A 24,105-nucleotide genomic window follows, 5' to 3' on the forward strand; every position below is an offset into this window, starting at 1 on the left:
AGCGTAAAAGATGGTCTGTTAAATATCTACACATAGTAGGGGGTTGAATTGGACTTAAAATCACAGACCCCACTGCCCAGAACAGACATTAAAAAACATGTAATCTTGTATAAACAAGAGTAAGTAATGATTGAGATCAGGAAGAGGGGGAAGAGCCATGAACAAGTGATGCAGACAAAGGGTAGGACACTTAATGAAGAAAATGAATTTCCCAGAACATTCCATTTCCTTTGTAGTTAGTACTTATTGAAATAATCATCACGTCCTTTAATTTCAGCTTTATACATTTTGATATTTAGATTCACAGAATTTACAAAAATAGTACAGAGAAAAATGTACTCTTCACAATTTCACTAATGGTAGCATCTTACATAACTATAGAAACAATATCAAAACCAGGAAATTGACGTTTGTGCAATCCACAGATCTTACTCAGAGTTCACTGGCTATACATGCCCTCATTTTACATGTGCACACGTGTGTGTGATTGTGCAATTTTCTTGTGGGTAGATGTGTGGAACTACCACTGCTATCAAAATAATGTAACTGTTCCTTCTCACTGAGTCCTGTGGTACCTCTTTAAATTAACATCCATTTTCCTCCCATACCCCATTCTCCCATTGCTACCGGCAAACCACGGATCTGTTTTCCTTCTGTAATTTTGTCATTTCAAGGATGTTATACAAATATACCATATGTAACTTTTGGAGATTGGCTTTTTCACTCAGTATAATTCTCTTGAGATCCATCCATATTGTTGCATGTATGAGGTTTGTTCCTTTATATTTCTGAGTAGTATACCATGATATGGATATGGTTGTTTAACCATTCACCCACTGAACAGCATTTGAGTTGTTTCAAATTTTAGATATTACAAATAAAACTGCGATGAACATTCGTATATATGTTTTTGTGTGGACATAAGTCTTCTGAAGTTTTTTTGGCAAATAGATTTACGTATTTTGTCTGTCTACAAATAAATTTATATATTTTGTCTCCAAAGGAATAAATTAGACTATAAAGTCTTAGAAATTAACAGCTCCTGGGGCCAGCGCTGTGGTGCAGCAGGTTAATGCCCTGGCCTGAAGTGCTGGCATCCCATATGGGTGCCGGTTCGAGAGCTGGCTGCTCCACTTCCCATCCAGCTCTCTGCTATGGCCTGGGAAAGCAGGAGAAGATGGCCTAAGTCCTTAGGCCCCTGCACCTGCGTGGGAGACCCAGAAGAAGCTCCTGGCTCCTGGCTTCAGATCAGCACAGCTCCAGCCATTGCAGCCAATTGGGGAGTGAACTATCGGATGGAAGACAGACCTCTCTCTCTCTCTCTCTCTCTCTCTTTCTCTGCCTCTCCTCTCTCTGTGTAACTCTTTCAATTAAATAAATAAATCTTTTAAAAAAAGAAATGAACAGCTCCTCAGGAATACAACTTATCGGGACTGGCACCGTGGCTCACTTGGTTAATCCTCTGCCTGTGGCGCCGGCATCCCATATGGACCACCTTCCACTGCTTATATTATCTTCCACACATTATACTGTGCTCTCTTAATAGAAGGTAAAATTCCAGGCTCAATAAAGCAAGTTCCTTTTCCCACCTTCAGAGCAAACAGTGGAGCTGGGCCCAGACCCCAGGGATCCTGCCTCTGACCTGAATTACTGTCTACACTTGGCTGGCTGGAATCGACTTTACAGACTGATGGCTTTACCTATGCTTTTAGTTTGCCTACCAAGACTGCTGGCAACTGAAAACCTGGGTAAGGATTCTCAGGGAAAACTTCAGGAACCATCAAAGGCACAATGCTGAGTTACTGTCTCTGTACCTGGCCTCCATCCTCCCAGCCAGCACACGGAGGTCCCCCCCCCCCCCCATTCTGACTGGTTAAAGAGGGGCCATTGGCGGGTGCTGCAGCTCACTAGGCTACTCCTCCACCTGCAGCGCCAGCACCCCGGGTTCTAGTCCCGGTTGGGGTGCTGAATTCTGTCCCAGTTGCTCCTCTTCCAGGCCAGCTCTCTGCTGTGGCCCGGGAGGGCAGTGGAGGATGGCCCAAGTGCTTGGGCCCTGCACCCGCATGGGAGATCAGGAAGAAGCAACCTGGCTCCTGGCTTCAGATCGGTGCAACGCCGGCCCTGGCGGCCATTTGGGGAGTGGACCAGCAGAGGGAAGACCTTTCTGTCTCTTTCTCTCACTGTCATATCTCTACCTGTCAAAAAGAAAAAAAAAATAATAATACAGCTTATCAAAGTAGATACAAGATGAAAAGGAAAATTAGTTTAATGTCACATAAAAAATTACCCCAACATTTAATGAGTCCACACATTTATTATCTCACAGTAGGTTATTATCTTGCTGTCTGTCAAGAATCAGAACACTCACACTTCAAGTCCTGGCTCCACTGATAATTGCAGCTTCTTCCTAATGAAGACCCTGGGAGGCAACAGATGGTGCAAGTAGTTGGGTCCCTGCCAGTCAGGTGAGGGACCTGTATTGAGTTCTCTGCTCCTGGCTTTGGCTTGGTCCAGCCCCTGCCATTCCAGACATTTGGGGAGTGAACCAGAGATGGCAGCTTTCTGTCTATCTCAAATTTTAAAAATTTTAAAACTGTCTCAAGGGTGGATGTTGTAGCACACCAGGTTAAGCCACCACTTGGGACACCCACATCCTATTTCAAAGTGCCTGGTACAAGTGATTGGGACTGCCGACTAGAAACGAAGCTGTCACTGAATGTATCCCTCCAGAATACAAAGATGGGAGCTTGCCTATATTGAAAAGAAACCAATGAAAGTCTTGTCCGGGATCTGGCTTTAACAAACGATGTTAATACAAGCTCTGCACTTAAGGCACCTTGTGAAGACGGCTTCATGTCTGTTTTCGGTCTCAGTAGATGGGATGTGATGAACCAATTAAAAACACAGCTGGCGGGGCGGGCATCTGGCTTGGAGGTTAAGCTCCTGCTGGACGTGCCGGGGTTCCAGTCCAGCTCTGCTCTGGATTCCAATCGGCTGCGAATGCAAACCCCTGCACTCACCGTGGGAGCCCGGGCTTCCGCCTTGCCCAGCCCCAGCAGTTGCCTACTTCGGGGGAGTGAACCAGGGGATGAGAGCTCTTTGAAACAAAAAATTTTCAGTAAATTTGGAAACTTCGAAAATAAATACATTTCTCTTACCGCTGGAAGCTGAGCGGATGCATGCATATAGTCAGTCTACTCTTTTGCTGTTCAAATCACAGCAAAAGTCCAACGGAGGCGTATTTCCGTCGCGAAGGTGTTTTGTCCCAAAGTAGGACCCGTAGCCTCTCCCTCCGTCACGGAGATGCTGCTTCTGATTGGCCAGCGTGTGTCCGCGTGACGCAAGGAGGCCACCCCATTGGCTCTCGCAGTCGGGATTCCGCCGGCTTCTCTCTTCGGGGCACCGACCCACTTCTCTTCCTGTTAAGTGAGCTTTCCCTTCCTTCCGGTGCCTGGAGCTGCTACTTCAGGGATCCAGACGGAGCCAGGCGGGTAACTACCCTGGGGTCAGCCGGGAGGAAACTGCGGGCGGACGGTTGGCGAGCCCGGGAGGGCCTGCCTCGCCTTCCTGCCCCCTCGACCCTCACGCTCTGCACAACTGCCGGGCCACCCCCCCTTCTCCCCGCTCCCTACCGGGGCTCTCCCGGTGGCCCCTCCCGCGCCTCTGCGGGCCCACCTCCCTTGCGCGCTCTCGGCTGGCTCCGCCCACTCAGGCGCTCTACAATGCGGCTCCGCCCCTTGCGCGCTCCCCTCCGCAGGCTCTGCCTCAGCAAGCTCGCTTCCCCTCTGGCCCCGCCTCCACCCGCTCGCTCCTCCGTCGGCCCCGCCCCGCCCGCTGGCCCCGCCCGCTGGCCCCTCCTACTCACGCAGGCCCCGCCTCTGGCCCCGCCTCCACCCGCTCGCTCCTCCGTCGGCCCCGCCCCGCACGCCGGCCTCGCCTCTGGCCCCTCCTTCTCATGCAGGCCCCGCCCCTTTGGCCCGCTGCCTGGCACCTCCGCTTTCTTTAGGCTGGTTTTGTCCAGCCCATCTACCTACCCCATTCTCCCTGGCCCTGCCGCCTGTGGAACCCTCTGCCCGTCTGACTGTCCGGGTCCCCAGAGCCCCTTCGGAACCTTGCAGCCTCTGTACGGGTGCACTGTGCTGGGCGGCGGGGCTGGACACTAGCTGTGGGAGGCTCCCGCACGGGCACTGTGCGGGTCTTAGCGAAGGCTGCACAGAACCGACGTGCTTAGGGGGAAGTGTGCGCCGACTGACCGCTCCTGCTCTGTCCTTAAGTCCTACCTCTCCCTGGGATGTCCCTGGCTGTCCTACCTATGGCCTCTTTTTGATTGATTGATTGATTGATTGATAGGCAGAGTTAGACAGTGAGAGAGAGAGACAGAGAGCAAGGTCTTCCTTCCATTGATTCACCCCCGAAATGGCCACTACGGCCGGAAAGCTGCGCCCATCCGAAGCCAGGAGCCAGGTCCTTCTCCTGGTCTCCCTTGTGGGCGCAGGGCCCAAGCACTTGGGCCATCTTCCACTGCACTCCCTGGCCACAGCAGAGAGCTGGCCTGGAAGAGGAGCAACCGGGACAGAATTCAGCACCCCAACCGGGACTAGAACCTGGGGTGCCGGTGCCGCAGGTGGAGGATTAGCCTAGTGAGCCGCAGCACCCGCCAATGGCCCCTCTTTTAACCAGTCAGAATGGGGGGGACCTCCGTGTGCTGGCTGGGAGGATGGAGGTCAGGTACAGACAGTAACTCAGCATCGTGCCTTTGATGGCTCCTTAAGTTTTCCCTGAGAATCCTTACCCAGGTTTTCAGTTGCCAGCAGTCTTGGTAGGCAAACTAAAAGCATAGGTAAAGCCATCAGTCTGTAAAGTCGATTCCAGCCAGCCAAGTGTAGACAGTAATTCAGGTCAGAGGCAGGATCCCTGGGGTCTGGGCCCAGCTCCACTGTTTGCTCTGAAGGTGGGAAAAGGAACTTGCTTTATTGAGCCTGGAATTTTACCTTCTATTAAGAGAGCACAGTATAATGTGTGGAAATGATATAAGCAGTGGAAGGTGGTCCAAGTGCTTGGGCCCTGCTACCCATGTGGGAGACTCAGATGGAGCTCCTGGCTTCTGGCCTTGGCGTGGCAGCCCCGGCCATTGAGGCTGTTTGAGGAGTGAACCAGTCAATAGAAGATTTCTCTCTTTCTCTGTAATTCTGCCTTTCAAATAAATTTTAAAAAATCTTTTTTTAAAAAAAGCATAATAAATCCTAGTGTCCTAGATCAGGTAGGAATTTATAGATTGTGCTTTTTTTTAATTCTTAAAAATTTTATTTATTCGTGGGGCAGAAAGATATCTTTCATCTACTGGTTCACTCCTGAAATGCCAGCAACTGCTAGGGTTGGATCAGAGCAAAACCAGGAGCCTGCAATTCAGTCGTGGTCTCCCACATGAGTATCAGGGGCTCAGTTCCTTGAGCCATCAACGGCTGCCTCCCAGGATGCACGTAGCGGGTTACGAGAGTTGGGAGCGCAGCTGGGACTCAAACCCAGGTACTTGGATATGACATATGTGTGCCCCAAGTGGTGGCTTAACTCTGGCACCAAACACCCACCCCAGATTCTGTCTGCTTTTCAAAAAATCACTGTTAGGGTCCTGTAAGTTCTAGGGTCTCAGCACAAGCGAGTACCCTGTGCTTCCGATCGCTGTTGATCCGGTTCCAGCCGGTGGGGAGTCTTATATGTTGCCCCCTTCCAGGCGCCATGACAACTCTGGATGACAAGTTGCTGGGGGAGAAACTGCAGTACTACTACAGCAGCAGTGAGGACGAGGACAGTGACCATGAGGACAAGGACGGGGGCAGGGGTGCCCCAGGCAGCAGTTCCATGACGGCAGAGGCCGAGCCGGCAGGGGAAGGCATCTCCGTTAACACAGGTATGGCAAAGCCCTGAGCTCTGGGAACAGGCTTAACAACGTCCATTAAATATGTATGCGTCAATCCCAGGGGTCATCACTTCTTACTGGCTCCTGGCCCGCACCCAGGGTTATGCGGTGTTACGATTTCATTTTGTATGCCTCTAGCCTTTTTACTGCACAAAGCAAATGTGTGTTTATAGCAGCATGGTAGTGAGCAGACTGGCCTGGGATTGGATCTTGATTCTCACATTAATAATTGTTTGATGTCCCATAAATCATAAATATGAGTATACTGGTGGTATAAATTCATAGACATGACACATTGTCAAATTGATGTCTGTTCAGGTGGTACTATAGTTCAACTAGCAATATGATATTTCTCCACACCTGCATCTTCCTACTGTGTTATCAGACTTCTGCTCTTTACCATCCTGGTACGTGACAAATAGTATTTTTTTTTTTAAGGTTTATTTTATTTATTTGAAAGGCTGAATTAGAGAGAGGAAGAGAGAGAGAGGTCTTTCATCTGCTGGTTCACTCCCCAAATGGCTGCAATGGCTGGGGCTGGGTCAGGCTGAAGCCAGGAGCCAGGAGCTTCTTCCAGGTCTTCCATGTGGGTGTAGGGGCCCAAGGACTTGGGCCATCCTCTGTGCTTTCCTAGGCACACTAGTAGAGAGCTGGATCAGAAGTGGAGCAACTGGGACTCGAACTGGCCTCCATATGGGGTGCTGACACTACAGGTGGCGGCTTTACCCCCTACGCCACAGTGCCAGCCCCTAGTAATTTTTTTAAAACCTAACGTATTTGGAATTTTTTCATGGCAGAAATTATAGAGCTGCCTCAGTTTGTGTAAGTGTTGCTTTCCAAGTATTTTCCTTTGGGTAGATGAATATTGATTGATTGATTTAACTCAGCTTCCAACAGCTGAGCACAGGCTTGGCTGTGTGCATTGTTGTGTGTGGCCCTTGCTGGCCTGCGGGAGAGTGCACAGAAGCCCAGTGTTCACTGTGCAGTAGATGGAGCAGGCTTCGGGCAGGTGGGAGCTGCCCCCTCCAGGTGGGAGCTGGGCTATCGTTCTTGGTAGCTGCTCATACCCTCACTCACCCCACTCAGGTCCTAAAGGCGTGATCAACGACTGGCGCCGCTTTAAGCAGCTGGAGACAGAGCAAAGGGAGGAACAGTGCCGGGAGATGGAGCGGCTGATCAAGAAGCTGTCCATGACCTGCAGGTCCCATCTGGACGAAGAGGAGGAGCGACAGAGAGAGAAGGACCTCCAGGAGAAGATGAGCAGCAAGGTAACGGGCAGCAGCGAGGCCCCGAGGCCGGCCTGGCTGCGAGGGCTGGGGTTCGAGATTCCGGAGGGACAGGTATTTGATTTGGCCTCGGGGAAGCTTTGTGGAGCCGAATCAGGATGAGGGCACGCCTGGGTCTGAGTCTGAGCTCTGCCTCTGGTGCCCACAGGAAAGGGTCTCTTTCTGACCCTCCATGGGGTACACGAGGTCGCCATCTCACTCCCCCGACACTCGTCTGCACAGGGCTGTGTGGGGAGAAGGCCCGGCCAAAACACTCCGGAAATGTCATTTCCCATCCGTGACTGAGCTTTGACCTCAGGCCAGAGATGGCCGTCTGAGAGTGGTGGTGTCAACCCCATTTTAGAGGGGATGAAAGCAGGGCTGACCAGGGCAGGGTGACCAGGGCGGGGCGTCCCGAGTTAGGATGCTGATAGAGTTTCTTTGTGTGATACTCTTCTGTTTCGTCTGAAGCCCATTCTTGAGAATTTATTCTAAGATGTTTGCAGCTAGGTTCCTCGTGCCTTCTTACCTTCTTAGCATTCAAAGGACTCTATGCCCTCTGACCTTGGACGAGGCCAGGAGTGCCTGAGCATTGAGCTGTGACTGAGCTCAAGTGTCAGCCCAGATCAGGGAGCATACGAGAGGATTGAGCCAGGAGCCGTTCACCTTGGCTGGGGGGATGAGTTCAGGATGGTAGACTGAGGCACAGACTGTGACTGGTCGGAGGGAGCCACCCTGGTATTCCGGGAAGAAAACCGGCGGTGAGTGTAGCGGTGCCCTCAGGGAGGCGTGGGCAGTTATAGAAACCACATCTGTCCGGATCTAATGAGATACCCAACCCACCGGCCCCAATCTATATAGGATTAGGCAGAGTTAGGGGTTGCTACAGGAGCAGGGAGAAGGAAGACGCTTTTGTAACTTAACGGGGCCTCTTCCTGATGTTGAGGCCAGAGTAAAGCTGCAGTCACGTGGGTCAGTCCTGGGAGAGGCAGCCCCCATCCCACTGTTGCCTGCTGCGGAACAGAACTGGAAACTGCCTAATGTCAGAGGAGTGGCCGAGCCAAACAGAACACGTTATGTATAATTTTGTGAAAATGTGGAAACACGAGGAAATAGTTAAAAAGAAGCAGGTGACAGCCTAACTGGATGAGAGAAAATAAGCTATGGTGGCTACAAGGCTGGATTTTAAAAATCTAGTTTGAGTCCGGGTCTTTCACTCAGTATTTGTGTGAAATAAATAGTGTTAAATCTTGGGATCTCACTGATTTAAAAAAACAAAAACAAAAACAAAAAACGGAGGTGGTAAGAGTCCCTTCCCGATGGAGTTGTCGTGAGGATGCAGTGCACTTAGCACGGTGCCCGGTGCGCATTGCCCGTTCCCGGGAGCGTGCTGCGCGGTCCCGTGCTCACCTGCCGGTCCGCCTGCAGATGACCCTGAAGGAGTTCGCGGTGATGAACGAGGACCAGGACGACGAGGCGTTTCTGCAGCAGTACCGGAAGCAGCGGATGGAGGAGATGCGGCGGCAGCTCCACCGGGGGCCCCAGTTCAAGCAGGTTTTCGAGATCCCCAGCGGAGAAGGGTTTTTAGACATGATCGACAAAGAGCAGAAAAGCACCCTCATCATGGTCCACATTTACGAGGACGGCGTCCCCGGGACGGAGGCCATGCACGGCTGCATGGTCTGCCTGGCCGGGGAGTACCCGGCCGTGAAGTTCTGCCGGGTGCGGAGCTCGCTCATCGGGGCCAGCAGTCGGTTCACCAGGAACGCGCTCCCAGCGCTGCTCATCTACAAGGGAGGCGAGCTGATCGGCAACTTCGTTCGCGTCACCGACCAGCTGGGGGAAGATTTCTTCGCCGTGGACCTGGAGGCTTTTCTGCAGGAGTTTGGGTTACTCCCGGAGAAGGACATGTTGCTGCTGACGGCTGTGCGTGACTCCGCCACCTGTCACAGCGAGGACAGCGACCTGGAAATAGACTGAGCTGGCGGTCGGCTTGCATGGACTGCTCGCTGCCGGGGCCGGAAAGCAGGCGTCTCGTCTGTTTTTGTTCCTTTGTGTGTCTGCGGGTTCCTCGGCCTTATCGTCCCTCTTCTTGTGTGTGAAGCCTAGAAATTCTTAGATTCAGCCCGAGTGCTGGATCACCTTGTAGCTAGCAATAAAGTGACTGCAGACCGTATAAACAGGAAGCCGGGCTTCTGAGCTGTTTACCTAAGATTCTCCAGCGTGACATCGCCCTGACTGTTTGCAGTCTGAAGCCCGCGTCCTGCTCTGCCGCTCTAGGTAGTGGGTTACTTGCAACGTAAATAGTGCATTTCCTTGGTCCAGTGGTGGTACACTGTGTTTACTTGTAGTCAGATCCGCGGCCCTTCAGAAGGCAGCTGGATTGTTCTCCTTGACCTTCTCCACCAGGGTCTTGTTTGAGTTTCCAGACAGCGCATGTTCGCCCCATCACGAGGTCCTGCTCCAGGGTGGGAAGGCAGGGTCAGGAGGAAGGACCCCTGCTGACCCCTCAGACCCTCAGGCTGGGGTGGAATTGGACCGTCTCTCTCTCTCTCTTTATATTTAGCAAGATAACTTTATGTTTAATGTAGGCTTCTTAAAAACGTTTTTTGTTTTGTGCTTATCGGAAAAATAAGGTATTTTCTATGTATATACAGACATTCTGTGTTTGCTTTGTTTTTAAACAAAACACCGGGATCATTCTAAACATACTGTTTTATAGTGTGGTCAGGCTGTGTTTCATGTTAGTAAATTTAGTCTCCTGCAGCATTTTTTAAATTGCTATTGCTGTTCCATTGTATAGAGGTGCTGTAATTGGTTTGGTGGTTGTCTCTTAAAAAGAGAGTCAGCAGATGCTTATTTTTATTACCAAAGTAATAGATGTTAACTGGGGGAAAGGTATAAAAATTAAGCTAAAAAGAGATTTAAAGAGCCATACAATTTCACCAACCAAAATAAATCCCTGTTACAATTTCTGTATATATCTAGTCTCTTTTTTTCTGTGTATTTATAATAATGGATGTCATTTGAGTTTTTTTTTTTTTTCTTTTGTTTCTTTAAAAATATACATTCTAGGGTCAGGGAAAAATGTAATCTAAAATTAAATATTAGCTTTTAAAATCCACAGTTGGTTTTCCTGGCCATTCAGGAAGTGACTACCTGCAGAAGAGTCTTGATAGTATCTGTTGTGTTTCATCGCCAGAAAGAAAATGTGCAGTGTTTTTGTCTAAGAAATCTCTCTGTGGGTAGTGTGGAAGGCGGGGCTGGAGCCATGGCACAGCGGGGTAAGCTGCTGTCTGCAGTGCCGGCATCCCATATGGGCACTGGTTGGAGTTCCAGCTGCTCCTCTTCTGATCCAGCTCCCTGCTATGGCCTGGGAAAGCAGCAGAGGATGGTCCAAGTGCTTGGGCCCTTGTACCTACATAGGACACCCAGAAGAAGCTCCTGACTCCTGGCTCCACCCTGGCTGCTCAGCCATTTGGGAGTAAACCAGCAGATGCAAGACCTCTCTCTCTCTCTAACCAGGACTTTCAAATAAATAGAATAAATCTTTAAAAATGTGGAAAGTACAGAAAATTATTAGAAGTAAACTGTTGTTAATGTCATAGTTTGTTTCCTCTTAGTCTCTTTTTGGTGGTTTTAGTAACACTCAGAGCTTTTGAATCTGGTTCTGTGCTCTGCTTTATTTAATATTATACCATAAACACTTTAACATGTTGTAAAAACTCTAAATAAATAATTCTCGATGGCTTTATAATAGTCCATCACTTTATATATACCATAGTTTGTTTAGCCAGTCCCTTCATATTTGATATTTAGATTGCCAGTTTTTGTGTTTTGGATCATTCTCATTATAGGATTTCTATAAGAGGAATTATTTCTTGAGCAGACAGCAACACTTAAAAATGTCTCTCACAAGCCGTCTTTTGTTCTTGCTGGAAATGGAAATGTGCTATTCACACATACACTGAACTTGACTTGTCCTCCAGGAACAGTAACTCTAAAGCGAAGTGAACAGACGTAGACAGGGGAACCCTGACGCCGCCTCTTCCTCTGGCGTGGTGGAAGCAGACAGCTCTGGGTTCTGACCCCGTCTCCGTCGCTCACCAGTTGTGTTCTTTCCGGTGAGGCCTTCCTGAGGCTCGCCTCCTCATCTTCACGGCGGGAGCTAGCGGGCCAGCTCTGTGGGGTCATTGGGCGCCACTGCTTCTCCCGAGTGGTCCCCCGAGCAGCTGCTGCATCAGCACACGGGGACTCCGTCACCAGTGCAGCTTCTCGGGCCTCCCCCCGGGCCTGCTGAGTCAGAATTCTGGGCACGGCCTGGCAGCCCGTTTTCGCAGGCCCTGCAGGTGAGACTGAGGCCTGCGGAAGTTTGAGAGGCACCAACGCAGGGGTCGAGTCACCCCTGTCACAAAACACTCGCTCAGCCGCCGCTAACTTCCTGTCTTTTAGGAAGTGAGTGAGCGGAGGGCCGTGGACGCGGGATCTCGCTCAGATGGCCTCTCGTCGTCTCGGGTCGTTCGGCTTCTGAGTCGGGAGGACAGGGGAGCTAGCACCTGTCCATCACAGACTGCGCCCCCTTAGTGTCCAGATTTCATTTTCTCTAGAATGAGGGCCTGGACTTTGTCTTCCTCTTCGTGTGTGGCACCCAGGACTTGGACTCCGGGAGCTGGTGACATTTACTAGATTTGCCAACAAGAAACTCAGCCTGGGGGCCGGCGCTGTGGCATACCGGGTAAAGCTGCTGCCTGCAGTGCCAGCATCCCATATGGGCTCTGGTTCAGGTCCTGGCTGCTCTGCTTCCAATCCAGCTCTCTGCTATGGCCTGGGAAAGCAGTAGAAGATGGCCCCAGTCCTTGGGCCCCTGCACCTGCGTGGGAGACAGAAGAAGCTCCTGGCTCCTGGCTCCAGATCAGCCCAGCTCTGGCCATTGCAGCCATTTGGGGAGTGAACCCCGATGGAAGACCTCTCTCTCTCTCTCTCTCTCTCTCTCTCTCTCTCCCTCTCTCTGCCTCTGCCTCTCTGTAACTCTTTGCCTTTCAAACAAATAAATCTTAAAAAAAAAGAAACTGAACCCCAGCCGTGCCTCAGTTTCCTCATATAAAATGGTGATAATGAGCCAGTCCATACATAAAATAGTCTTCAAAGAACTATGGTTTTGTCCCAGTGCCTAACACTGTGTCTGGCACTTGGTGAAAAAAACAAAATATTTCAGAATGGCCACAGTGGCTCATTGAATGACACCCCCCCCCCCCTTTTTTTTTTTTTTTTTTGACAGGCAGAGTTAGACAGTGAGAGAGAGACAGAGAGAAAGGTCTTCCTTCCATTGGTTCACCCCCAAATGGCCACTATGGCCAGCGTGCTGCACCAATCCAAAGCCAGGAGCCAGGTGCTTCCTCCTGGTCTCCCATGTGGGTTCAGGGGCCCAAGGACTTTGGCTACCTTCTACTGCCTTCCCATACCATAGCAGAGAGCTGGATCAGAAGAGGAGCAGCTGCGCCCATATGGAATGTCGGCAAGGCAGGTGGCAGATTTACCTACTATGCCACAGTGCCAGCCCTGACACACCTTTCAAAGGAGTAAGTTTTCGAAGGTGTGGGAATCAAGACTTGACAGGATTAAGTGACCTCCCAAATTGCACAGCCAGTGGGCAGGGCAGGGCCTCAGGTTTGTGCAATTCCAAAATTTGTATTTCTATGATGTCTTGTTCTTGGTGGAGAAAGCAAAATGATTGCATGAAATAGAAAAGTTGGAAACAAGTGGGAGAGTAGGTTAGAGGAAGACAGGAAGGAAGGGAATTTAAAGAGGAGGAAAAAAAAGGAGCAAGAGCAGTTTGGGGGATTGGAGCTTGGGGTCTTAGCCTGCCCGTTGCAGGTCAGAACCTTCTCCCACCTGGGTGGTGGCTGGGACCTATGATACGCCCCAGATGGTCCCTCCTGCCAAGGCCCCTCTCTGTAAGCCCACTCCCTCCCTCCTGCTGGTGCCCCAGCCTGCCATCAGTGGCAGGCGCAGGGAGAATAGCAGCACAGACTCCAGCTCTTGGTAACCAGCCGGAGGCCTCAGATGAGTCTCTTCCTCACCCCAGGCCTCAGTTTCTCCATTCATAAAACAAGGGGTTGGATTAGTTGATCTCTTAAGAATCATTGGGCTCGTGTAAGTTTTTTAAAAAAATCTTCCTTTTACTTGAAAACTTTAAACCCTCAGGAAAATTAAAATAGAGTTAGCAGCTGTATACTCTTCACTTCACTTTGCTCTCTTCTTTGTGGAGCTGTTTGAAAAAGTAAGTCGGGCTGGCGCCGTAGCTTAACAGGCTAATCCTCCGCCTTGCGGCGCCAGCACACTGGGTTCTAGTCCCGGTTGGGGCGCCGGATTCTATCCCGGTTGCCCCTCTTCCAGGCCAGCTCTCTGCTGTGGCCCGGGAAGGCAGTGGAGGATGGCCCAAGTGCTTGGGCCCTGCACCCGCATGGGAGACCAGGAGAAGCACCTGGCTCCTGCCTTCGGACCAGCACGATGAGCTGGCCGCAGCGGCCATTGGAGGGTGAACCAACGGCAAAAAGGAAGGCCTTTCTCTCTGTCTCTCTCTCTCTCACTATCCACTCTGCCTGTCAAAAAAAATAAATAAATAAATAAAAGAAAAAGTAAGTCGCAGACACCTTTGCTTCACTCCTAAATACTTCACTGATATCTTAAGAAAAAGGTCACGGGGCCAGCGCTGTGGCACAGCGGGTGAAGCCACCACCTGCAGTGCCGGCATCCCATATGGGCGCTGGTTTGAGTCCTGGCTGCTCCACTTCCAATCCAGCTCTCTGCTATGGCCTGGGAAAGCAGTAGAAGATGGCTCAAGTTCTTGGGGCCCTGCACTCACCTGGGAGACCCAAAGGAGGTGCCTGGCTCCTGGCTTCGGATTGACCCAGCTCCAGCCGTTGCGACTACTTTGGGGAATGAACCAGTGGATGGAAGAGCTCGCTCTCTCTCTCTCTCTCTCTGCCTCTCTGTAACTCTGCCTTTCAATAAATAAATAATAAATAAATCTTAAATAAATATTCAATAAATAAATCTTCAATAAATAAATAATAAATCTTTAAAAAAAGTCATGATCCCTCATAGCCACAATGCCATCATCACATCCAAGAAAATGAACAGCAACCAGAACACAAGTCAGATTCCATTTTCTCTCTTTTTTTTTTTGACAGCCTAGATCCAATTAAGGTTCTTATACATTGTGTGTTTTGAAATGGTTGTGTATTTTTTTTTAATTTATTTATGTTTTAAAGATTTTATTTATTTGAAAGGCAGAGTTACAGAGCGGCAGAATGAGAGTGGGAGAGAGATCTTCCATTTGTTGGTTCACTCCCCAAATGGCTGCAACGGCTAATCTGAAGCCAGGAGCTTCTTCTGTGTCTCCCACGTGGATGCAAGGGCCCAAGGACTTTGGCCATCTTCCACTGCTTTCCAGGCCATAGCAGAGAGCTGTATCGGAAGAGGAGCAGCTGGGTCTCGAACTAGCGCCCATATGAGATGCCGGCACTGCAGGAGGCAGCTTTACTACTACACCACAGCGCTGGCCCATGGTGGTGTCTTTTAAACTAGACCCTGGGCCAAACATTTGATGGCTCAAGTACTTGGATCCCTGCTACTCACATGGGAGACCCAGACTGATTCCCTACGTGTGCTTCAGCCTGACTGAGCCCTGGCTGTTCCAGGCATTTGGGAAGTGAACTATCAGATGGATGATCTCTGTCTTTCTCTGTTTCTCCACCTTTCAAACACATTAAAAAAAAAAAATTAAAAAATACAAACCAGCCCCTCTGCCATTGCTCTTGTTTCCTAAATCAGTAGCTTTTACTTATTTCTTTGTTTTTGGGAGGGCGTGGCTGGGCCTGAGGCTGAAAGGATGGGCAGGTTGGAGCCCAGGCTGGCCGCTTGCCTCAGTTTCTACTCTGCCATTCTTGTTTGCAGAGGCCAGACAAGCCGTCTTGCCGGATGCTCCTCGTTCCTGTTTCTCAAAGTTGCTTCCTCTTGTTTGGCAATGATACAGCCAGAGGCGGCCAGAAGTGACTTCTTCCTACATCCAGTCCAGGCCGCCCTAATGTCAGCTGTGTGATGCTAAGTTTAATTCATTTGGTTAAGGTGGCAAAAGCCAGATCTCCATATCGTACAATGAACTTCCCTCTTGTAAGCAGAAAGTAATCGGTGTTGAGATGTTTTGTCAATGTTCTTTTCTTCCAACATCTTTTTACCCAATAGTTTGGCATCCATCGTTAATCCTCACCTGAGACAAATGATCCTATTGGGGTCTGCAAAAAGACGATTTTCCAATTTCCTCATTCCTTTTATATTTATTGGCAAACTTTTGCAAAGAGCTCTATCTTACATTCTCCTAGTATCACTGTGAACTTAAAGATTTTTTTAAAAATTTTATTGGTTTATTTGAAAGGCAGAGTTACAAAGAGGCAGAGGCAGAGAGAGGTCTTCTGTCTTCTGGTTTACTTCCCAAAAGGCTGCAGTGGCTGGAGCTGGGCTGTTCTGAAGCCAAGAGCCAGGAGCTTTCTCCGGGTCTCCTACATGGTGCAGGGGCCCGAGGACCTGGACCATCTTTCATTGCTTTCCCAGGTACATTAGCAGGGAGCTGGGTTGGAAAGTGAAGCAGCCAGGACACGAACCGGCACCCATATGGAGAGTTAGCAGGGAGCTGGATCGGAACTGGAGCCACCAGGACTCAAACTGGTGCCCATATGGGATGCCGGCACTATAGGCAGAGGCTTATTAGCCTTTTATGCCACAGTGCCGGCCCCATTTAATAAATTTTATTATATACACACATAACAGTTTCATAGTTATGTCCATGCCCCTAGCAATAACAACTCTAAGTAAGATTTCAAGATTTCTTGCAGGTATTACAATGTTTTTTTCCTTAAAATGTATTCTGCTATATTAGGGTTCTCTAGAGACGCAGACCAATAGGATATACAGAGATAGAGCTATAGGGAAGAGCATTGATTAGGAGAATTGGATAGGAGTACAGAGGCTAAGTCCCACTTCAGGCTGTCTGTCCTCAGGCTGGGACCCTGGGATGCCAGTGCCTGGCTTAGTGCACATGGGAAAGCCTCAGACCCAGGGAAGCTGAGGGTGTAATCAGGCCGGCCCAGGTCACAGGGCCTCCTGTGTAAGGCGTGGAGTTCAAAGGCTGGAGAGCCTGAGCTCCCAGGGGCAGGGGAAACTGCCTTTTTGTTCTCTCTGGACCCCTGCTTGATTGCATGGTGCCTGTCCACTTTGAGAAGGATCCTCCCCATTCAGTGCACCGACCCCCATACCGATCTCACCAGTCTTGAGAGACAGCCTCACAGACACACTGGGAAATGGTGCTTAGCCCGTTCTCTAGGTATTCCTTAGTCCAGTAAAGTGGACACCTAACACTGACCATGACACCTGCTAAGGAAGTAGAATACTTGAGTCAGGGCTGGCATTGTGCCCAGTGGGTAAAGCTCCCTGCTAATGTGCCTGGGAAAGCAGTGGAAGATAGGCCAAGTGTTTGGGCCTCTGCACCCATGAGGGAGACCTGGATGAAGCTCCTGGCTCCTGGCTTTGGCCTAGCCCAGTCCTGGCCGTTGTGGCCAACTTGGGAGTGAACCAGCAGGAGGAAGAGCTTTTCTCCCCCTCTCTTTCTCTGAGACTCTGACTTTCAGATAAATCTCTTAAAAAAAAAATCACAAAAGCAGATCTTAAAACTGAATCACATAAGAACAAATTCCTTATTTACTCATTTAAATCTACTTATTTGAAAGGCAGAGTTATAGGGGGAGAGACAGAGATATCTTCCATCCTCTGGTTCATTTTCCAAATGGCAACAATGACTGGGGCTTGGGTCCGGCTGAGGCCAGGAGTAAGGAACTCCATCTGGGTTTTCCACATGGGTGGCAGGGGCCCAAACACTCAGGCCATCTTCTCCTGCTTTCCCAGGTGCATCAAAAGGGAGCTGGATTGGAAGTGGAGTAGCCAGGACTCGAACCTGTGCTCCTATGGGATGCTGATGCCGTAGGTGGCAATGTAACCTGCTGCAGCACAGTGCTGGCTCCCCCAGTCACTGGACTGCGTGGTTGAGTGTAGGTAAATTTCTTTCTCCCTAGGAGCTTTGGTCTCCCAAATGAGCATGATCATGGTGACTACCACACAGGGGGACTGACAGGCTTCAGTGAGCTCAAGTCCTTAGCATAATGGGTGTGGCACATAGAAAGCCTTTTGTAAAGGTCATCCCCCGCTTTTACTATCCTCCTTCTGTGAAATTCTGATCCTACTTATTTAAAAAATGTGTGAAGATCTCAAATCTCCCCTGACTACTCAGGGAAACCTTATTTGCGTTTCAAAGCTCAGCTGGAATCCCACTCCCTTCTGGACCCTTGATAGTCTTTTCTGTCCCTTCCGACAGAAGTAGTCATAACACCACGTGTCTTCCTCCAGGGGGTGGCAAGATTGGCTTAGAAGTGATTTGAGCCGGCGCCCTGGCTCAACAGGCTAATCCTCCGCCTTGCGGCGCCAGCACACCGGGTTCTAGTCCCGGTCGGGGCACCGATCCTGTCCCGGTTGCCCCTCTTCCAGGCCAGCTCTATGCTGTGGCCAGGGAGTGCAGTGGAGGATGGCCAAGGTGCTTGGGCCCTGCACCCCATGGGAGACCAGGATAAGCACCTGGCTCCTGCCATCGGAACAGCGCGGTGCGCCGGCCGCAGCGCGCTACCGCGGCGGCCATTGGAGGGTGAACCAACGGCAAAAGGAAGACCTTTCTCTCTGTCTCTCTCTCTCACTGTCCACTCTGCCTGTCAAAAAAAAAAAAAAAAAGAAGTGATTTGAGGGGGCTGGTGCTATGGCATAGTGGGTGAAGCCACCACCTGCAGGGCCAGCTTCCCATATGTATGCCTGTTCCAGTCCCAGCTGCTCTGCTTCTGACCTGGCTCCCTGCTACTGCCCCGGGAAAGCAGCAGAAGATGGCCCAAGTCCTTGGGCCACTGCATCCATGTGGGAGACCTAGAAGAAGCTCCAGGCTCCTGGCTTTGGCCTGGCCCAACCCTGGCTGTTGTGGCCTTTTGGGGAGTGAACCAGTGGATGGAAGGTCTCTCCTTCTCACTATGTCTCCCTCTCTCTGTAAATCTTTTTTTTTTTTTTTTTTTGACAGAGTTAGACAGTGAGAGAGATAGAGAGAGAGAGAAAGGTCTTCCTTCCATTGGTTCACCCCCCAAATGGCCGCAACTGCTGGAGCTATGCCGATCCAAAGCCAGGAGCCAGGTGCTTCTTCCTGGTCTCCCACATGGGTGCAGGGGCCCAAGTACTTGGGCCATCTTCCACTGCACTCCCATGCCACAGCAGAGAGCTGGTCTGGAAGAGGAGGAACTGGGACTAGAACCCGGCGCTCATATGGGATGCCGGCACCGCAGGATTAACCAAGTGAGCCATGGCGCCGGCACCCTCTCTGTAATTCTGTAACTCAAATAAGTACATTTTTTTTTTAAAAAAAGGGGATTGTAGGGTTCGAAGCCTGCATCCCACAATACTAACTGTACCTTCATTTTCCTACTTGCATAGGGTTGGGAGGATAACAGTAATTGGGATGAGAGGGCAATGAGTTAACATTGATAAAACACTTGGCACTTAGCTTAACACACAGGAGCATCTCAATAAGTCACTGTTGTTACCATTTACATTTGATGAAACACTTAGTTTTCCCTAAGTAGGAGGAGAGTCCAGGTGATTCGAATGGCCCTGCCAAATGCTTCATATCTTTAATCAGAAGTTTACCACTAGCCGGCACCGTGGCCCACTTGGCTAATCCTCTGCCTGTGGCGCCGGCATCCAGTGTGGGCGCCAGGTTCTGGTTCCGGTTGCTCCTCTTCCAGTCCAGCTCTCTGCTGTGGCCTGGGAGGGCAGTGGAGGATGGCCCAAGTGCTTGGGCGCCTGCACCCGCATGGGAGACCAGGAAGAAGCACCTGGCTCCTGGCTTCGGATTGGTGCAGCACCAGCCGTGGCAGCCATTTGGGGAGTGAACCGATGGCGGGAAGACCTTTCTCTCTGTCTCTCTCTCTTTCTGTAACACTACCTGTCAAAAAAAAAAAAAAAAAAAAAAAAAAAAGTTTACCACCTAAGCCCATTGAGAACCAGGTAACAAGATCTAGGCAATCCCCAGCCTGGGGGACTGGGTAGAAGTGCTGGTTAGAACCCGATGTGGCCACAGGATGGCAGCAGAGGAGAAGGAACGAACATAAATGCCACACCATATAGGACTAATCTTAGAGAATTTGTTTTTAGGGACAAGAATACATACTTTAGGGTCTGGTGTTGTGGTACAGTGGGTTGAGCTGTTACCCATGACACCATCTTCTCACATGAGCACTGGTTCAAGTCCCAGCTGCTCTACTTCCAATGCAGTTCCCTGCTATGTGCCTAGAAAAGCAGCAGAAAATGGCTTAACTCCTTGGGCCCCAGCACCCATGTGGGAGACCCAGATGAAGCTCCTGGCTCCTGGCTTCTGCCTGGCCCAGCCCTGGCCATTGCAGTCATTTGGGAAGTGAACCAGAGGATGGAAGATCTCTCTGCCTCTCTCCCTTTGTTTCTCCTTGTATCTCTCTCTAACTCTGCCATTCAAACAAATAAATCTTTTTAAAAAATAGAGAACAATATTTGTTTCAAGTCCCAGTACCATAATTTATCCCCAGTGACTTGTCTCTGTCTCACCAACCTGTGACAGTGTGACGAAAGCATAATAACAGCAAATCATTGGTCTCTTTTTTTCTTAAGATTTATTTATTTTATTTGAAAGGCAGAGTTGCAGAGAAAGAGGGAAAGAAGTAGAGATGTTCCATCCACTGGTTCACTTCCTAAATGGCTGCAACAGCTAGGCCATGCCAAAGCCAGGAGCTTCTTCCGGGTCTCTCACATGGGTGGCAGGATCCCAAGCACTTGGACCATCCTCTGCTGCTTTCCCAGGCGCATTAGCAGGGAGCTGGATCAGAAGTGGAGCACCTGGGGCTCGAACTGGCATCCATGTGTGATGCTGGTGCTGCAGGCTGCAGCTTTAACCCACTGAGCCACAACACCTGTCCCCTATTAGTCTATTTTCTTAGATAATTCTCAAAACAATCCCAAGATTGATAATATTATTATCTTAATTTTTGTTATTTTGAGAGGTGGAGAGAGAGCGAGTGTGAGAGTGCATGCTTCCATCTGCTGTTTCACTCTCCAAATGTCTGCAACAGCTAGGATCTGGGCTGGGTCCAAGCCAGGAGCCAGGAACTCAATCTGAATCTCCCACATGCATGGCAGGAGCCCAACCACTTGAGCCATCACTGCTGCCTCCCACGGTACCCATTAAACAAGAAGCCAGAGTCAGGAGCCAGAGCTGAGTTTTGAATCCAGACACTTCCATATCAGATGTCGGCATCTTAACCAACACCTTAGCTTCTAGACTAAATGCCTATGCTGATGCCAATTTTTCAGTTAAGTAATTTATCCAAGGTCAACCAGCCGGTAAAGAATAAAGTCATTAATTACACTTAGGAATTCAGAGCTCAGAAGTCAGGATCTCACTGCTGCCTTGAGAGGCTTACCTGTGAACAGACAGTAATAATGTTTACCCAGCAAGTCCCTGGAAAGAGATGAAGGGTGCCTGCGCCATAACTGGTACAATGGATTGAATTGTGTTCCCCTGTAACTTCGTATGCTAAAGCCCTAACTCCCAGTGTGACTGTGTTTGGAGATAGGGCCTCTAAGGAAGTAACCATAACTTAAATGAGGTCATGGGTGGGGGTGGAGGGTTGGGGAGAAAGAGACACACCAGCACTTGCTTCCCCCACCCCTGCAAGTACACAGAGCCCGTGCAAGGATACAGCTAGAGGGTTGCTGTCTACAAGTCAGGAGGAGAGCGCTCACCAGAAACCAGCTCTCCTGGCACCTTGACCTTGGATCTCTGTTATCCAGAACTGTGACAATATGCGTCTGTGTTGTGAAGCCCCCAGTCCATGGTGCTTTGTTCAAGGAGCCCAGACTAAGACACCGCTTCCTTAGTTTTATAAATTCAAGAGAGAAAGGAGGCCGGTGCTGCGGCTCACTAGGCTAATCCTCCGCCTTGCGGCGCCGGCACACCGGGTTCTAGTCCCAGTCGGGGCACCGATCCTGTCCCGGTTGCTCCTCTTCCAGTCCAGCTCTCTGCTGTGGCCAGGGAGTGCAGTGGAGGATGGCCCAAGTGCTTGGGCCCTGCACCCCATGGGAGACCAGGAGAAGCACCTGGCTCCTGGCTTCGGATCAGCGCGGTGCGGCGGCCATTGGAGGGTGAACCAACGGCATAAAGGAAGACCTTTCTCACTCTGTCTCTCTCTCACTGTCCACTCTGCCTGTCAAAAATAAAAAAGTAAATAAATAAATAAAAATAAATTTAAAAAAAAAAAGAGAGAAAGGTGACTCCAGAAACACATCCCAAAGGAGAGTCGGTAAGAAAGGAAGAAATCTCTTTCCCCCAGTGTTCATTTCAAACTTGCTGTGCGTCTTTGCCAGTGTTCCGATTGGCCCAACCAGCCCAGCCTTTCCCGAAGGCAAGCATGCCATCTGCCTTTTGGCAGTCTTGAGCCATTTGGCTTTCACAAGGTTTCGGTCAGTGACTCCCTAAAGTGTGGCTTGTAGATCTCCTGCACCCAAATGACCTAGGGTGCTCCTTCCAACGCAGTAGTAGCCTTCAGCACAGACTGACCGGCTCCTGGGCTGGGCTGTGCATTTCCCGTGAGCATCTCAGGCATTCCTGAATTCTGACGCGCGGCAAGTGGATCTGGAGTGAGAATGGGCAGAAGGAGGGCTTCTACAGTCCCCCATTTCTGCCCAGGGGCAGGTCTGTGTTCGGATGTTAGTTTCACCACTTTCGAGCTCGGAGCCATGGGCGAGGACCCTCACTAAGCTGCAGCTTCCTTGTCTGTAAATGGAGATAAGCATATGGACCGTGCCACACAGGGTCTTTGTTTTGTTTTTAAATGAGGAGTACATGGTACCAGGAGTGCAAAGCCACCGTCCCCAGACCTGGCCTGTGTTTAGTGAACTTCCTCCCGTGTCATTGCAGTTCCTGAGCTCTGCGTTGACTTGATTTCATGTCGTGTGTGGCAGTGACCTCAGCCCTGGTCTCACCAACTGTCAGCTGTCCCATGGTCCTGGGAGAGAGGAAGGGGTGTGGGAGGCCTGGCTCCTTGCCAAGTCCAGGGTGCTGTGATGAGTCTTGTTCATTTCATCCTTCCAACAACCACTGCCTTCATCAATTTCAATTCCCTTTCCCCCAAGAAAATACCTGGAAATGTTCCAGTGGAGGCTGGACCTGGACGAGGGAGTGATTATAAATCTCTGAGGAAGCCAACCAGGAGGGGACTCTGACTCTCTACAGGGAGGGGTGGATGTGATTATGGGATCTGTCACTTCCAGGAGGTCCCAGTCCAGTGGTGAAACATGACTCAGACTCTCAAAGAATCCTTGGCAGACTGACATAAGGACTGAAGGCAGGAACATGCTCAGAGTAACAATGTAAGTCCCCCAAAGCAAGTGCATTTAGAAAGATCAGTCCTTAGGATGTTGGTGGAGCTGGGACAGGTTCTGGAGGAAAAAAGAAAAAAGGCAAATTTCAAAAACAGTTGTGGCAGCTGCATCAGTTTGTTATAGCCCGATACTCAGTGGCTTAAAACATGGATCGGTTATTGTCAGTGGGCTGCTGAGGTTTGCTCGTTTTGGCTGGGGTTGCTGTCCCATCAGCCAGTCTGCTGAGGGCTCTGCCTTGGTCATCTCGGCAGGAGCATCCCTGTTCAGTGTGTCCCTCAGTCTTATTTTGGGACAGGTGGACCCTGCTCCTCGTGTCTCTTGGGACTGGAGGAAGCGACTCTCATCCTCCTCCTGAGACCAGTGGGCTCACTGGGATGTGACCTTCTATGGCAATGAAAGAAACACAAGAGAACAAGCCCACTATGACAGACACTCTGCCAGCTCTTCCTGTCACACCTCCTAGCCTCCTATGGACCAGAGCAGGTGGCGCGGCTGAGCCCGGAGTCATGGCTGGAAGGGAAAGTCACGTGGCCAGGGCATGGATTCGGGGGTGGTGGTGGTGGGGGGTGAGCAGCTGAGGACATCCATGTAATCTCCCAGCCCCCTCCGTGGGTTTCCTCCCCTTTCTCTTCCCTCCCATCTCAAGCCAGTCTCCCTCTTTGGTGCTTCCACAGTGCGCCGTGCCTCTCTGTGTCCATGTGGCTGCACCTGTGTGGGGCCAGGGCTTTGTCTATAGCCTTAGTGCCCGTTCAGGCGCGGGGACCCAGGAGGCGGCGGTAAACTTACTGTAAGAGAGGGGAGCCAAAAAAGGGAAGCATGTAGGACTCCGAGTGACCAGAAAGAGGAAGAGGGAAAGCGTGGAGGACCGCAGAGCCACTGAGCGGGGGAGCGAGGGGCGCCGCCGTGCATCAGAGCCGGCGGAACAGCCGGCTCCTCCGCCGCCCGGAATGTCGACCCACGTCTAGGGTTTTAAAGTAGGCATTTTGGCGGTGAGAGAGTCTCTCTGCTTTTATTTTGCTTCTCTAACGGCTTCATTCTCCCCGTGGCAGACCTTGTACGGAGGAAGACAGGCTGTAGAAATTTTCTCTGTATCCTCAGAAGGGGGCAATCAATTTACCATCTCAGATCCGAGCCTCTTTCGCTGCTAAACTCTCTCCTGTCACTACACCCTTGAAATGAAGGCAGCTTTGCTCCATAAAGCATGAAGAAAGCATGTTTTAGTTGCTTTATTTAAAAAAAAAATCACTGTTTCAGAGAGAGAGAGTCAGTGCACTTGCTGAGCCCACAGCAGCCAGGGCGGGTCCATGGGAGAAACCAGCTGCCGGGAACACAATCTGGTTCTCCCCCCTGGAGGCAGGGACTCAATTACTT

At 50.4% G+C, this 24,105-nt stretch overlaps 2 protein-coding genes across 3 annotated transcripts in view; both read left to right on the plus strand.

Moving 5' to 3' along the window:
* RC3H2 (ring finger and CCCH-type domains 2) overlaps positions 1-1,024 on the plus strand; it is a 65,975-nt gene extending 64,951 nt beyond the window's left edge. Inside the window, exon 22 of the mRNA XM_062207611.1 lies at positions 1,004-1,024. Within this exon, the coding sequence (XP_062063595.1) occupies positions 1,004-1,009 (6 nt within the window). The 3' untranslated portion in view covers positions 1,010-1,024. The remainder of the gene's footprint in view (positions 1-1,003) is intronic.
* Positions 1,025-3,384: 2,360 nt separating this feature from the next.
* On the plus strand, positions 3,385-10,787 carry PDCL (phosducin like). 2 transcript variants are annotated; one of them, XM_062207616.1, is made up of 4 exons: positions 3,385-3,491; positions 5,732-5,908; positions 7,004-7,185; positions 8,611-10,787. In XM_062207616.1, the coding sequence occupies exons 2-4, from the start codon at positions 5,737-5,739 to the stop codon at positions 9,160-9,162; spliced, it is 906 nt and encodes a 301-aa protein (XP_062063600.1). In that variant the 5' UTR covers positions 3,385-3,491; positions 5,732-5,736; the 3' UTR covers positions 9,163-10,787. The 2 variants fall into 2 exon arrangements, with proteins under 2 accessions (XP_062063600.1, XP_062063601.1); XM_062207617.1 differs by having other exon boundaries at positions 3,392-3,487.
* The last annotated feature ends 13,318 nt before the right edge of the window (positions 10,788-24,105 follow it).

Source organism: Lepus europaeus, chromosome 12 (genome assembly GCF_033115175.1).
Source record: "Lepus europaeus isolate LE1 chromosome 12, mLepTim1.pri, whole genome shotgun sequence".
In the NCBI taxonomy this organism is placed as follows: domain Eukaryota; kingdom Metazoa; phylum Chordata; class Mammalia; order Lagomorpha; family Leporidae; genus Lepus; species Lepus europaeus.